Source organism: Pyrgilauda ruficollis, unplaced genomic scaffold (genome assembly GCF_017590135.1).
Source record: "Pyrgilauda ruficollis isolate IOZ18807 unplaced genomic scaffold, ASM1759013v1 scaffold29, whole genome shotgun sequence".
Classification (NCBI taxonomy): Eukaryota; Metazoa; Chordata; class Aves; order Passeriformes; family Passeridae; genus Pyrgilauda; species Pyrgilauda ruficollis.
Window position 1 is genome coordinate 12,204,428 of NW_024524266.1, and position 15,100 is coordinate 12,219,527.

The following is a 15,100-nucleotide window of genomic DNA, read 5'->3' on the forward strand; positions in this document are numbered from 1 at the left end:
CTTTTTGTTCTTTAATCATGGGGGAAAAACAGCACTAGATTTCAAGTTTAGTTGTGGTTGATCAAATATTTACTCTTGCACAGAGGCATGGCTTCCCAAGGCTACTTGGAAAGTTGACAAATCAAAGCAGAGAAAGAGCTTTGACTCTAACAGGAGTTATTTTAGCATTAATGCAAAGTAATTTACAGTTTACTACACAAATTGCATGCTAAATTGGACTATTGGATTTATCCAAAGAAGACTTAAGTCATATACCTATGGTCCAAGGAACACAAATATTGGGTTCATTTCACTTCCAATTACTAAGAAATTTTGATTTGTAAGGAAATCTTTAGGTCCTTGCATTAGACCAAGCAGGCAAGCTGAAATAGTTGAACCTCTGAAATATTTGCAAAATTGAACTGGGATAGGATGTCACCATAAAAAAGGTAAAGTCTTCATTTATTTACAGCAATTCTAAATGGAGCATAGAGATTTCTGAAAGAGCAGAGAAGAACCAGAGCATGTGCACTCCACTCCAATTAAAGTAGAGATGATAGCTTCCTGGACTGCTTCCTAATCTCCCAGAAACTGTGCATAGCTAGCAAAAAAAGGAAGCAGAAACAAAATCAAGTATTGATTTCAGTACTCCATAGTGAGCAGGTTAAAACTCATTTTCTCTTACATATCTTCACCTCTTTCACCAGAACTTTTATGGTTTTTTTTTAATTTTTTCTTCCTTTCTGAGAGATTTCAGTAGCATCATCAGCATCTTCACTCTCAGAGTTTATTCAATAGAGTAAACTTTTTACTGAAAAATTATATAAGCTTGATTGTTGCAACAAGTTCACAGGAACTGGGATTGTTTGTGAGGACTGAATATAGATTTCAGTTTGCATTTCCTACACCTGTGGACCTCGTATTTCAGAGAAGAAAATACTGCATCCCAGATTTCAGGGAATTTCAGACTCGGAGAATAGCAGTTTTGTCCATCGGTATAACAAGCATCGTACTGCCATCTAGTGAGCAATGTAAAAGCAACTGACACATCAAGGCGCATATATATTTCTCATTACAAGCCATTTTTCTCTTTCATAAGTACAAATAGAAAAGAAAAGCAAATTTAGGTGTGGAACACTGCTAGAAAATAGATAATAAGAAAAGCTTTGCAAGATAAAAGTGAAGAGGCACAGGAACAGGCCAATATAACAAGAGAAGTTGGGAGTTCTTTACGACCACGTTTTCCCACCATCCTGGGAATGCAGCCTTCTCTCCTACATAGATCAAGGGATCACCCATGCTTCAGACAGTAGGGTCCATTTTTTGACAATAGCTAAATATTCAATTTTCCTTCACTGCCCAAATGCAAGGCATGTAGCACACCCATAAGCTTGAGCAAGACTTTAGTGGCTACCCAAAGAAGAGGCATCCCCCAGGTGCCACCAATAAACATTAGCAACATCTGTTCCCATTCTGGTTTAAGAAAATAGGAAATTAGGTTGCCCCAGGGCTTCTCTCCATCCATGAGACTGTGGTTCAGGCACCTGCAAGGACAAAATACAGCTTTGCTTTGTCTGAGCAGAGAGGTGCCAAATTTTCCACCTTTTCCCAAAGGCTGACTGAGCTCAAGGCTTGGACCAGAGTGCTCTAGGCTCAGTTCAGATCTGAGAAGGCAGAACCAAGGGTGGGACAGTGAGAGCAGGAGCCTGAATCTCTGTGAATGTCACTGATGGGATCACTACCCTTGCCACAGTGGGGTTACTGCTCTGTGGGTGAAGGTCTGTCTTGGTCAGCACCACCAGACAAAGCTAGCAAGGTGATTCTGGCTAGCAAGCTCCAGGCTGTGATGGCCTCAGGGCACAGCAGCAGCACACTGCCAATAGCAGGTCCAGACATCCAGCACTGGCTTCCCAGTGCAATTCCTCAACTGTCCTTCACAGTTCACTGACTTGCAGAGAACAGCATATGTCTAACAGGTGCTGTTCAGTACTGACCTTCTCTGTCCTCATCAGTACAGCTGGCCAAAAAATTGTGCTAGTGCACAGAGGTGTTTTGGGCACTTTCTTTGAATACAGTCTTGTTAAAGGAAGAAAAAATGAGACAGAGCATAAACACACTTGTAACCCACCCCCAGGTGACAGCCAGAGGTAAACTGATGAGGTCCTGCAAGGACCACATGATTTGTCAACTCAAGAAGGTGGTTTCACAATGTTTGTTTTTATTCACAAACTTGCAGATTCTGTCAGCACTTACAGAGGCAGAAGAAAGCTTGGAACAGAGGTGCTTTAGAAACCATACTCCCCCCTCACCCGGTGACTAGCAACACCAACCACCCTTTGTTGCCATGCTCAGCCAAACACATCAGTACCCTGCTCTGCCCTGCTCCTACCCCACAGGCCCTGCACGGTTTCTGACACCAATGACATAGGAAGCAGAGCTGGCTGGAGGAGAAGGAAATGAAGCAGAACTTTTCTATGGCAGGTGTGTTTGCAGAGGAAAAACATAAATTCATCTCTAAACACTAATGCATTCCCCAAAGGCAGGCTGCAGGAATAAACACATCTATGATGCTTCTACATCATAGTGGCAGTACAAAGTGGCAGATTTTACAAAGCCTATGTTTATGTTTACTCAGTCACACTGCTTCCACTAGCTGACAACACAAACAGCAGTCAGAAGTCAGCAGGATGCAGCTCTGTTAAAGCAAATGGCAGCACCCAACACTTCTCAGCTTCAAGGCCCTTCGCAGCCAGCACACACACAGCTGACCCCACCAGTCTGGCCTCAGCGAGAGCCAAAGAGAAGTCTTCTCTAATTGTTAATTTTAATTATGGTCATTCTGTTCCAATCCCTCTCACAAAACAGATGTTTTCTACCCTCCTTTCTCCAGCAAAGTTTCCTATGCTATAGATTTTTTTTGTCATGCATGATGAGCAATGCAATATATTTGTTAAAATGTCCCTGTAAACCATGAGGAGGATAAAACCAACTGCTAGTTTCACCAGTACAATATTGAACATCTGCTCCATCTGTTCCAGGAAATGGTGATGGGTATCTTGCTACAATATATTACACTAATTTTTCCAAGATATTTTTATGTTTGGTTATTTAAATTGCAGTGAGGTATTTTATTACCACACAGAACTTCCATAACCACTTCTAAACTGCTTCAGTAACCTAACTCATAACACAAGTTATGTTTACATAACTTTAGTGCCACTGTGGCAATGACATCCTGCCACTATCAAGCCCTTTCCCAAAACTGAACGTTCCTCATGGGCCTGGACAGAGCATGACAGGAGGAACACTGCCTGAGTGCAGAGGGGGAAAGGAAGGATTTAAGAGATTTCCCTTTACACGTGCTGAGCCTTCCCATCTTCAGAAGAGCTGTGTAACAGCATGAAGGTAGCAGTGTTTACCCTATCACATTTTAACAGCATCACTTAATATCACCAATTCAAACACAACAATCAGCATTCAGTCAAGTATTTAATCACTGGGGAAAGAAAGACTGCTGCCCATCTTCTCCATTTAGACTCTGAAGAGTGACATATGTTTGCATTTCATAGTGGATTCCATTTATGAATTGTTTTCATTTTTTAATCACTTGCAGAAATCTTGAGAGTATAGCCAGAAAGTCTTTCTTGTTGCTCTTTTGAACTCTGTTCCATGACCATATATACTTAATTACATATAAACCTCAAATTAGTGCTATTAAACTAACATTATACTCTGCAGATAAAACCCATTTTTGTCCTTCAGGATTTTCTCCACCCACCAGAGGTCTGCTTTTTTTCTATTTTTACTGCATTGATTTTACTGGTTTTCTCTCACATTTAGAAATACATGGCAATATCTTTCAACTGAAGGATGTTAATATTATGCAAAGTCTGTATCTTGCAAATGCTCTTTTTTTTTTCAACCTTACTGTATGTCTACCTTTCTAATCACTGCCATTTCCTACAGCTCAAAACAGCAGCACAAAGAAAAGAGCAGGGCCAACCTCCGTGAACTCACAGAGGCCGTGAGTGTCACTTTTCTTATGAGCACTGAGATTGATGGAAGCTTGATATTAAATTCAGTTAGATCATGTAAGACAGTAATCTATCAACACATTTTAGCAAGCTTAAATGCAAAGCTCATCTGATTCTGATGATCTGAGATCTGTGGGAATACACAGATTCTTTAAGTGCTTTTTTCCACCACAGCCAGAGTGCTTAACATGAGCAAACGGGTTTTCTTCATCCTCCTTTTAATTACATGATCTTGATAGGGGAGGGGTGTCATATTTTAACAGCAGCACTGAAAAGAACAGGTTTTATTCTGCTTTCAACACTTGGGGAAGTATAAACAGAGAATGGCTACCACCAACTCCCTGTGAAAAAACCAGGACAAGGGGATCTCATGTGCCATCAAGTCCATTTCCCCTTTAGGCAGACATTTAATACAATTTTTTCATAATCCCACACATGCTGATCAAGCCTGGTAAATATGCAGGTGTTTTGCTCCTGTACTCATGAGAGGGCTGTCCCAGAGCCTTACACTTCTGACCCTCAGTAATCTTCAATTCCTTCAATCCACTGCCTTCAGGTGGGCCCAAGGAAGACTATTACTGTGGCAGTAAGGATATGAGTGCCATGACCCTAACTTGTAAAACCTAGACTGGAACTTAAAGGCAAATACCACAAGAGATGGGAAGGAAAAGGAGACCTTTCTGGAGAGAAGTCCAAGCTTTGGGATTGGAACTTAAAGGCAAATACCACAAGAGATGGGAAGGAAAAGGAGAGAAGTCCAAGCTTTGGGAGAAAGGAACACTAAAATCATAGGTTAAGAAGTCCAAGCATGCCTGCAAGATCTTGTTTCTCCCACTCCTGTGAATTTAATTTTGTATCGTTCTAAAGAGAGAAATCTGTTACAGGAAACCACAAAAATATTAGGATTTTTTCAAGACACAACATATAATCATAGGTGCCTTGCTAATCCTTCTCTTTTTTTACGAAGCCTTTATTCTTTGAAAATGGCTCTCAGCATATTCTTTTAAAGCCTCTGCTCTGTTCTGTATCATTTGAGGAAAAAAAAAAAAGAGAAATTGTACTGTTCATTTATCATTTGAGGGGAAAAAAAAAAAAAAAAAGAGAAATTGTACTGTCCATTCTGTGTCCTGTGGCACAGGTACCACAGAATCCTGAAGCATTTATCACACATCATCTGCAGAAACAGGCTGCAGTGCAGACGTTCCTGACATCATCAGTCTGGAGAACTTCTACTGGACCACCAGTTTTCCCAGAGGATGGCATCCACAGTGCTCAAAGCACAAAAGGTCAACACTTTTGATAAGGGACAGCTCCAGCTCTTTCACACCCTTATTTTTAAGGACCCTGGGTACAATTTAATTGATACACTTGACAGATGACCTGACCTGTCCCTGTCCAATAGATATGCCTAGTTCAACCAGAAATTGTGCTGCAAAGCCTTACCAACTGCTTGTCAAAGCCTACTTACAGTCTTCAAAATCTTGTTATTTAGTGCACTGTGGAATTACGTTCTATCTATGCTTATCTGCGACATATGTGATCATTTTGTGATATGAACCACAATCCACTCAGCACTGAGAAAAATTACTGTCACAGACATATTTTGTGAAAAATCCTTTTGCCAGGATCTTTTCTCCTGAGAAGCCGGGAAGCTTCAGCTTCTCCATGTTTGGCTGCTTTGGAACGTGATTTGGAGAATTGTTTACCCAGTATGTGAAATTGTTTTCACTTGATGACCAATGACAGCCACCTGTGTCGAGGCTGTGAGAAATCACAAGATTTTGTTATTCATTCCATTCCTTTCTTTTCCAGCTTTCTGATGGATCCTTTCTCTCTATTCTTTTTAGTATAGTTTTAGTATAGCATTTTAATATAATGTAATATCATATCATAATATAATAAATCAGCCTTCTGAAACATGGAGTCAAGATTCTCATCTCTTCCCTCATCCTGGGACCCTTGAACACAACCATAAATGACGTCTCACAAGGCAAACTTGAACCAAGGCATCTGAGTCACAGAGATGACCACAGTGCTGGAGCATCTCTTCTGCAAACGTTGAGGTTGTTCAGCCTGGAGAAGAGAAAGCTCCAGGGAGACCTTGAGAAGCCTTCCAGTACCTAAAGGGGGTTTATAAGAAAGGTGGGGACAGACCTTTTAGCAGGGCCTATTGTGAGAGGACAAGGAGCAATGGTTTCAAATTACAAAACACTGACACAGGCTGACCAGAGGTGGATGCCCCAGCCCTGGAAACATTCAAGGTCAGGCTGGACAGGCTCTGAGCAACCTGATCTAGCTGAAAATGACCCTGCCATGGGAGGGGTATTAGAACAGATTATCTTTAAAGGTCCCTTCCAACCCAAACCATTTCGTGTTTCTGTGAATTAAGGCACTTAGTATGTAGTTTCTGTCTAAGGACACTGTTACACAGTCACCACGCGCACTACATGGTGCCCATTCACGAGCCGCTACCCAGCTGGACACAATTCAAGGTCTGGGGCCTGAGGCAATACTCCTTTTCTGCATTTCCTGAATTCATGAGGCCAGAATGCACAATCTGCATTTGGCACAGCTGGATATTGACCGCGAGTGCTGCCGTGCCCACAGAACCCACGCTGCCACAGATGAGAGATGATAGCAGATGGGGAGCCTCTCACAATCAGTCTCCTTCTGCGGTCACTCCCGATACGCGCGCTCTCTGCACACACACGCGTTCCTTCCCCTCTCTCTACACACGTACATCATTCCCCGTTCCTCCGAGGCCGGAGCACGAGTCCGCAGCCCGGCCAGCACTGCCCGCGCTCGGCGCCCGGCCCCACGGACGGGGCTGGGCCCGGGGCGGCTGTGCCGGGATGGGGCTCCTGTGCCGGGATGGGGCTCCACCGCCGAGGTGGCTGCGCAGAGGTCCGGGCCGCCACAGCCCCAGCCCCTCAGGCTCCCGCCCGCCCCCCTCAGCCCCAGCCCGGCCCGGCCAGGCCATGCGGCGGGAGGGAGTGCGGCCAAGCTCCTCCCCGCCGCCGCCGCCCCTCGCCGCGCCGCGGGGACGTGCAGTCGCTCGGCGGGACATGGAGGCGGGCGGCGCGGCCGGGGCCCGGCGCCCCGCGCTGCTGCTGCTCCTGCTGGCGGCGGCGCTGGGAGGCGAAGCGGAGGCGGAGGAGCCGCGCCCGGCGCGGCAGCGCGGGGACGAGCAGTGCCATTACTACGCGGGCGGGCAGGTGTACCCCGGGGAGGCGGCCCGGCTGCCCGTCTCCGACCACTCGCTGCACCTCAGCCAGGCCAAGAGTAGGTGCCGGGCGCGGCCGGGGCTGCGGGAGCGGCGGGGCCGGGGCGGGGATGTGCCCGCAGTGCGCCTCGGCGCCGCGGAGCGGGGCGGCGGCAGCGCCACGTCAGGAGAGCGCGGGGCTCCCGAGCCCTTCCCGCCCCACGGCCGCTCTGCCTGCGGCCTCCGGGGCGGCCCCGGCAGGCGGGGGAGAGGGAAGGAGGGGGCGGGCGGACCGGCTCCTTGCAGAGCTACATTCCCATCGCGGTCACCGCGTCTCACCGGCGTCCAGCGAGGTCCGTAGTTCCAGAAATGGCGAACGAGTCCAGGGAAGCGCTTCAGGGGATCCGCAGGAATGTTTTGTGCTCACACTGGATGGGAAACAATGAACGGGCCCCGTCGTGCCCGCCGCCGCCGCGCTGGCTTTGGCGCTGCTCTTGTGCCTGTGCTCCGATGCGGTTTAAAAGCGTTCCAGGACAGACGTGGGCACAAACACCGTGAATCGCATCGCTGTGAGCTGTTCAGGGACATCTGCTCAAAGTCCCGTCCTGCAGGACACAGAGTACAGAGAGATCACGCAGATAGTATCTTCAATTTGAAATCCTTTTCCTTTACTGAGCCAGGGTGTACGTTCGGTTTTAAACGTCTGCAAGCAGATGCTACCAAAAAAAAACCCAAAAAAAGGAGAAGCAGCCAAGATATTTGTAACCAATGCCGTTTGGGTTTTTCTGCCTTTGCGATTTAAGTTATTACAGATGTTTATAACTGCAAAAACAACTACCTTAATTTAGAAAGGGGTCAAGATATACAGTATTTCTTTTAATATCTTTTACTTCTCCCTCCTAATCTGAAGGTCTTTGTTATACATCCTTGCTAACTGTATTCTGCAGCTGTGGGTTGTCCTAAGGAAAGGAGAGCCAAACAATTCAGGCACCATCCAGATAATATTTAAGATTCCATATATTTTTCTCAGAAGCTTTTCCCTAATTTGTTGGATATGTATGTCAACGTCCTTGACATGGCGAGTGTATTCACACCACCTTGTAATTCCAGCATACCCTATTCTTTGTCTCAGAATTCACAGTTGTATGAAAATAGTACCTGACAGATTAATTTTTAATATTTTAAATTCAAGGTTAATCCCTTCTGATAGGAATAGTAAATATATTTCATGCTTTTCTACTGGATATTTTTTAAAAACACAGCTGTCTTCAAGTTAAAATTTGCTTAGAAGTTGTAATTTAATAAACATATGTTGCATTTTCAGGCATTTGTCTTTAACCATGTTGTGGCATATATTTTTTGTGGACCAGAATTCCAGACAGGTTTCCATGGCTAAAAAGTAGCAAAGTTAATTTGAACTATTTTGTGCTTCTGGCTCCCAACAGCTATTTTTAACAGAACAATGAGAGTATTAAAGAGCTTTCCCCTTCAGTCTAGCAGGTGCCTTGCTGGCAGTGCACACAGGGTTTGCTCAGTCAGCCCAGATAAGGTTTGTGTGGCCTTGATTATCAGTGATCAGCAGCGCTCATGTATGAGCACAAGTTGGTCAAATTATTTACTTTGTATGTGTACTAAAGCCTTCATTTCTTCACCATTCTGTACCCCCTGTTTAGAACTGGAAAGCAGTTTCATCTTGGAACTGTGCTGCAGGTTGTTTTTCAAGCAAAAGGAAGAACAGCTGTCCTTGGACAGCTTGGTTTGGACACAGGTGTTATACTCTGACTTTTAATTCAACATCCTTTGCATTTCAGTCTCCAAGCCAGCGCCTTACTGGGAGGGAACAGCAGTCATTAATGGAGAGTTTAAAGAGCTGAAGCTAACAGATTATGAAGGAAAATATCTTGTCTTCTTCTTTTATCCTCTTGACTTGTAAGTAAGAACACTGTAGGCATACCACTGAGTGCAGCTACATTAGATTAATAATTAATTACATTTTTTTGAGGTCTTGTATTTTTTGTTTGGTAAGAATTTGGGAGAGAAGAAAGGAGTGACAGAAGAAAATATATTCTTTGCATTTGTTTTCTCATCATGCATTGGTAAAATTGCAACAGTCTTTGTCCTAGAACCGTGTCCACTAATTTGTGTCTCCACACAAAACAAACAACTTTGTAGTTACCCAGTTAGGCCATACTCTGTGTTCTGTTTCATGCTGTAAATCAGTGCTGCAAGTAGAAGAAAGCATCCTTTCTAGAGTGTATATAATATATCCAGGAGGTGGCATTTTCCCGTTAAACTCATCCCATAGCATCCTATGAGCACTTAGCATTGACATCCTTTATTTAGAATGCAGTAACTTCACTGATTGAGTGAAAAGATCTCTGCTTTTTAAAGGACAATCTCATTCTTTTCCACAAAATGAAGATAAGAGGACAGAGATGCATAACTGCTTTTAATATTATATCATCATTAGCTTTGCTACTTCAGTTCTTCTGTATTAGAAAAAGTTGAAGACAAATTAGTTAAAAGTTGCAGATTTGCACAGTAACAACAAATTATAGTATGATCCTGTGGAAAAATTGGCTGATAGTGCTTAAATTCAGCCACATTTGTAAAGTCTAAAAGAAAGTAACAGTAAAAGCTCTGAATACAGATTGTAAAATAACTGTGGATTTATAGTCTTCAGAAATAATCCATTTGTAACTAAGCTGGAGTCTAGGGGGTGGAGGATTTGTCAGGCAGCATTTTGGTTAAATACTTGAAAGAGCAATAAAAATAAGCAAAAGCTAAAATAATTTATGATAAATACACCATTTTTAGTTAGGCAGAGAATTTACTGGCTTTCTCATGAAATTTTGTCTTGTTATCTTATCTTCAATCATCTAGTACATTTGTCTGTCCAACGGAGATAATTGCCTTCAGTGACCGAATTGAAGAATTCAGAGCAATAAATACTGAAGTAGTAGCATGTTCTGTGGACTCAAAATTCACTCACTTAGCATGGTATGTATCTTTCTCTTGTCTTTCACTAAACATTACTCGTAGTTCCAACTTAGCAAAAGAACAGTAATCCCCATATTTTTAGCCTGTGGAGGTATATCATAGTGTGTGAAAGTGATGCTATTGACACAAATGTTTAAGGTAAATTTTAACCTTAGTGTGTGAAAGTACCTTTATTTTTTAAGCTTGTTTAATGTGTATTGCTTGCAATATGTCGTGTTTCAGTCCAAAAAGTACCACTAATACAAAAAGAAAATATTAATGAAAATATCAGTAAAAGCTTGACTTGTTCCAGGTCATGAGCACATTGGTATAAAACAAATGCAACTGATAAGAAAAAGGTCATTGTTAACAGATGTGGCCAAAACTGCAAAAGATGTACTGAACATTTTGTTCAAGCCACAAATACTGTTCATCTCCTTTGTGTGCAGAACAGAAAAAATGTCACTTGCACTAAATCCTTCTGTCCATACTGATGTAGTTTGTGATTTCTGACTTGTGTAGGGAATATAAATCTGTATGAGAAATACATCTATATTTCCTTTCCTTCGAAGGATTAATACTCCTCGTAAACAAGGAGGACTTGGACCAATGAAGATTCCCCTTCTTTCTGATCTGACACACCAGATTTCAAAGGATTATGGAGTGTATCTGGAAGATCAAGGACATACACTTAGGTATTTCACTGGGTTGCAGTTTGATTGGGTTTTTTGCTGGGGTAATAGTTACTGCTTTATATTTAAAGAAACATTTGAATTTTTTCTTTTAGAGCAGCTTTTACTTGGGGATTCATGGCAAGTAGCAAATATTGAAGAACACCAAAAATGTAGTCATAATGAGTCAGAAGAGGGATCAAGGTTAATGCCTGTTTAACAGCAGGCATCAGTAGATACCTAGGGCAGTGAAATGTGCAGGATTCCCCAGAACTGCAGTTGCTCAGGGACCTCCCAAGTCCAGGTGGAGTCAAGACTAAGGTTACCTGAAGAGATAGATTTGCCTAAAACTGAATAGTTTCTTTTGGGATCCCTGTAATGTCCTAGCATCTGCAGCATCCCCTGGCATGGCCTGTCAGAGCTTAGTTCTATGTTCTGCAAAGTATATTTTTTTGGTTTTAACTGGAGCTCAGCTCAAGTCCTCTGATACCCAGGTAAAGAATAGTAGGTTACTGGTGGTGAGTGTTTACAAAGATCAAATTCCTCCCATCCAGCAGACATAAAATAGTGCATGAAAACACCACTGTTATTAATTCTGTTTCCTAACACACACACACTTTTTTACCTACAGAGGCCTTTTCATTATTGACAATAAGAGAATCCTTCGACAGATCACAATGAATGACCTTCCTGTTGGGAGATCCGTGGATGAAACACTTCGTTTAGTACAAGCATTCCAGTACACAGACAAACATGGAGAAGGTGCTCTTTTAAGTATTGCCATATTGATTGTTTTACTTAGCCTGGAATCTGTATTAGCTTTTTGGAGGAAAGATGTTCAGTAGCATTAATGAGTGGCCTCATACAGTGACTGAAGTGGTTTGATTGCCCTGCTTGATTCCGTGGTCCCAGGTCCTTAGGTTGTTTCTAGAATAGTAATTTACATTTTGCTTCACATCCATGAGAATTAGCGCATAAGCATTCCTCTAGTCAGAATTTTGGCATTATGTACCATGTGTCACAAGCATAGCATAAATTGTACTAAATATGAGGCTGTGAAGAATGAGGCCTAATATTTCAGTATATTTTTGCATACTAAAATAATGGACATGCAGGCCATCCTTGTCCTGTGTCATTCAGTGAGGACCTGTGACAAGTAATGGGTGTTTCATGTCAAGATACATAGTGATACTGTGGAAATTATAGCACCTTGACTTATGTTTTCTGTATAAGTGCTGTGTGAACATCTTTCCCCAACAAAGCAGTTTTACTGTCTTCAGATCATTACTTTGTATCAAGAATTCTTATTCCTCCAGTTCAAGCATGGGGTGAACTTTTTCACATTTCTTTAAATAACTTAATTTGAAGATTTGTTTAGATATGAATACACATTTAGCAACTTAACTTCAACTCAATGTCTCCAAGCATTTGAAAGTACCTTTATATGAAAGTACAAATCATTATTCTGCTGTGCAGACTTGAAAAAACAGATGCTGATACTTAGGCTATGCACATCTGACTAAGGAAATTTACCCACATTTAGTTGTAAAGCCAGCTAACAGAATGTTGATTTGCAGTGTTTACAGAATACCACTTTTTTTCCCAGCTTTTACATGAATGTTGAGGAGAGCTTCTGTAGACATCTCCTTGGTTTCTTTGCACAGAATAACAGTTCTCCACGATTCCTACTAGCATGTGGGGTATTTTTTCTGCCAGCCTGTCTTAAAGCAGTGTAATATGACATAACTGCTTGGGCTGAAGCCTCAGAGGGAGAGCTCTGAATAGATGAGAGCTTTACTCCAGAATATGCAGCTGTTCAGATGGTCCCAGCCACACTGTGGTAAGCACATGCTTTGCTCCTAAGCAAGGTTACAAATAAAATTAGTCTCTTGTGAAATGTTTGAACTGATGCCTTTGCTAAAAAATGCTCCTAGTTTTGGTTTTAAAGAAAGAAAGGTAGGTCTCTATGTAGTCACCTGAATTCTATTGCAAAACTTCTGTTTTACTAGAATAGGTGTTAATTCCCAGATACTGCTTTGACAGTACTTACTGTAGAAGGGCACAAGACTCAAACTAAGGCATAGGCATCCATCCAGAGATCTGCAGTTTTCAGGTAACTGAAGTGGTGGGTGGTGTCAGGTGTAAACTGCTAGGTCACCATCCCATGTATAAAGAAAACTGCACATTTAATAGTTTCAGATATTGACATGTGACACTTCATGGTGTTTTACTTTAAGGTCAGAAAGAGCATATTAAGCACACAAAAGTCTGTGTGTGTAAAAATACTTGAGCTAACTTTCTCCCTTTTTTTTTTCAGTTTGCCCTGCTGGTTGGAAACCTGGCAGTGAAACAGTAAGTCACTGTTTATATTAATATGCATGTAGTCCTAACAAGCACTCAGTTACCATTTCTACTAGAGCCAAATACCAAATCTCAGCAACTTTCAGTGAGAAGGTATGAGTAAAGTCACATTATTAAACTTACACCATTTGCATTACTATTGATTTCATTAGGGGATTGTTTCCCTCCCACTAGACATCTCCCAGTTGTTTCAAACTCCTGGTGGAGTTTGGAAACAAAATTCACTTGATCAGCAGTGAGTTTGTGATCAAGAACTTTTTCCTGTTAACACCTGATGAGGGAAAGTTCAAAACTTTTGAGTTTGTTGTATCTTCTTGGTTATTTGTCCATACAAATTCTTGGTGGTTCTTACTGCACATTCTGGGCACTACCTAAAAAAAGGCAGACAGAAGTTCCCAGGCTGCTGTGGTATGTGCCAGAGCCAGTGCCACTGTCAGCACTCCAGCAGGGAGCACTGCTTTGCAGTGCAATTCCCCTCCCTTCTTTGCTACTCCTGGGCTCCATGTGACTGGAGGCAGAGGAGCCAGAGTTCACATAAACACTCACTGAACTTGTTTGTGTTCCCTGGCCCAGAGTGAGCCTCAGCAGAATAATGAAACTTTCACTGAGCTGCCTCGTTCAGATGAGATCACTGTCACTTGAGCATGTGGCTTCCTTCTGAACCATCTGGTGATGACAGAGCACTGTTGTTAAAGAGCTGGCTCAACAAAAACCAGGTCCCAGTAGTCTCTAAGCAGAGTTAGTGAGCACTGTACTTGATAGTAAAACCAGTGGAATATTAAACCGTGTTTCTTTGCTGGATGGGAGAGTTTCCTAGGATGACTTGAGGCTGGGAGTCAATTTTTGCGAGCTAGCAGAGGAGTGTCATAATGGGGGAAGCTGGATATTAAGACTGTAAAATGAAAGAGGGCTGGCTGGCCCAACATTTATATTTTGGCACTGAAAACTTCTGCCCTCCATAACTAGGATCACCTAGATAACATGACGTTGATATTTTTTCTAACAAACAGTCTTACAATGCTGATACTAACAGCATTGCCAATTTAGTAATGTGAAACAGTACATAAGCATTCTTCACCTGCTCTGTGCAAAAGATACAGACAATAGCAGAGTAGTTGAAAAAGCCTTTCTCAAAGATGTAGTCATGCCTTCTAAATGTGTTTGATTTAATTAGATCAAACCAGAGGAAGCCATGAGAGTGTGGTGGCCAAGGGAAGAACTGTAAGTAAATTCTGAGCCTCTAGATTACAGATACTACTTTACCAAAATATCTTGCTTTTGGGGCAAGCTGTCAAAATCCTTCCTTTGGTAGGCTGCACTCTCTCATGCCTCAGTCGGTTGAATCTCTCTGCTACTGCTGTTAGGTACCTTTAGAGATGAACAGTAATCTAGTACCAAATCAAGTGATAAATTACTCTTGAGTGTTGCAAGTGAGTTGACAGTAGCATCTTACTGTGAAATACTGTGCTGTTCTGGCTTTACAGTTTGCTGGTTTTGTGGCTTTGGTTTTTGACTAATATTTTCATTTTCTTTCTTGCACAGATAATTCCAGATCCAGCTGGAAAACTGAAGTATTTTGATAAACTAAACTGAGGCTCGCTTCTGTTGAATTCAATAGGTCACATTCAACTTGATTTTTGCCAATAAAATTTCATTAATTTTGGTACTTTTGTGAGTTTGATTAACATGTAACAGTAGTAAAACATCAAATGGCTCATTTTTTAAACAGAAGTCTAACCTGTGTGAAGCACAGGTACCTCATTAGTTATCAGAGAATATTCTTATGAAATACATGTTTTCTCTTTAGGTGGTATTTAAATGCTCAGTCTTCCCCAAATCCACTTAGCATCTTGGGCTTAGATTCATGACTTTTG

At 42.2% G+C, this 15,100-nt stretch overlaps 1 protein-coding gene across 2 annotated transcripts; it reads left to right on the top strand.

Moving 5' to 3' along the window:
- The first annotated feature begins 7,040 nt into the window (after positions 1 to 7,040).
- PRDX4 (peroxiredoxin 4) lies at positions 7,041 to 14,890 on the top strand. 2 transcript variants are annotated; one of them, XM_041472470.1, is made up of 8 exons: positions 7,041 to 7,295; positions 9,027 to 9,144; positions 10,099 to 10,215; positions 10,767 to 10,889; positions 11,497 to 11,627; positions 13,183 to 13,217; positions 14,401 to 14,447; positions 14,769 to 14,890. In XM_041472470.1, exons 1-8 carry the CDS (start codon positions 7,079 to 7,081, stop codon positions 14,770 to 14,772), a joined length of 792 nt encoding a protein of 263 aa, XP_041328404.1. In that variant the 5' UTR covers positions 7,041 to 7,078; the 3' UTR covers positions 14,773 to 14,890. The 2 variants fall into 2 exon arrangements, with proteins under 2 accessions (XP_041328404.1, XP_041328403.1); XM_041472469.1 differs by lacking the exon at positions 14,401 to 14,447.
- Positions 14,891 to 15,100: the final 210 nt, after the last annotated feature.

Bases quoted from the DNA above. Each gene is read 5' to 3' on its own strand.
- PRDX4 (XM_041472470.1), top strand. From the start codon at position 7,079: ATGGAGGCGGGCGGCGCGGCCGGGGCCCGGCGCCCCGCGCTGCTGCTG. The intron at 7,296-9,026 runs GTAGGTGCCGGG...TTTGCATTTCAG, and splicing joins GCACCTCAGCCAGGCCAAGA to TCTCCAAGCCAGCGCCTTAC. The intron at 10,890-11,496 runs GTATTTCACTGG...TTTTACCTACAG, and splicing joins GATCAAGGACATACACTTAG to AGGCCTTTTCATTATTGACA.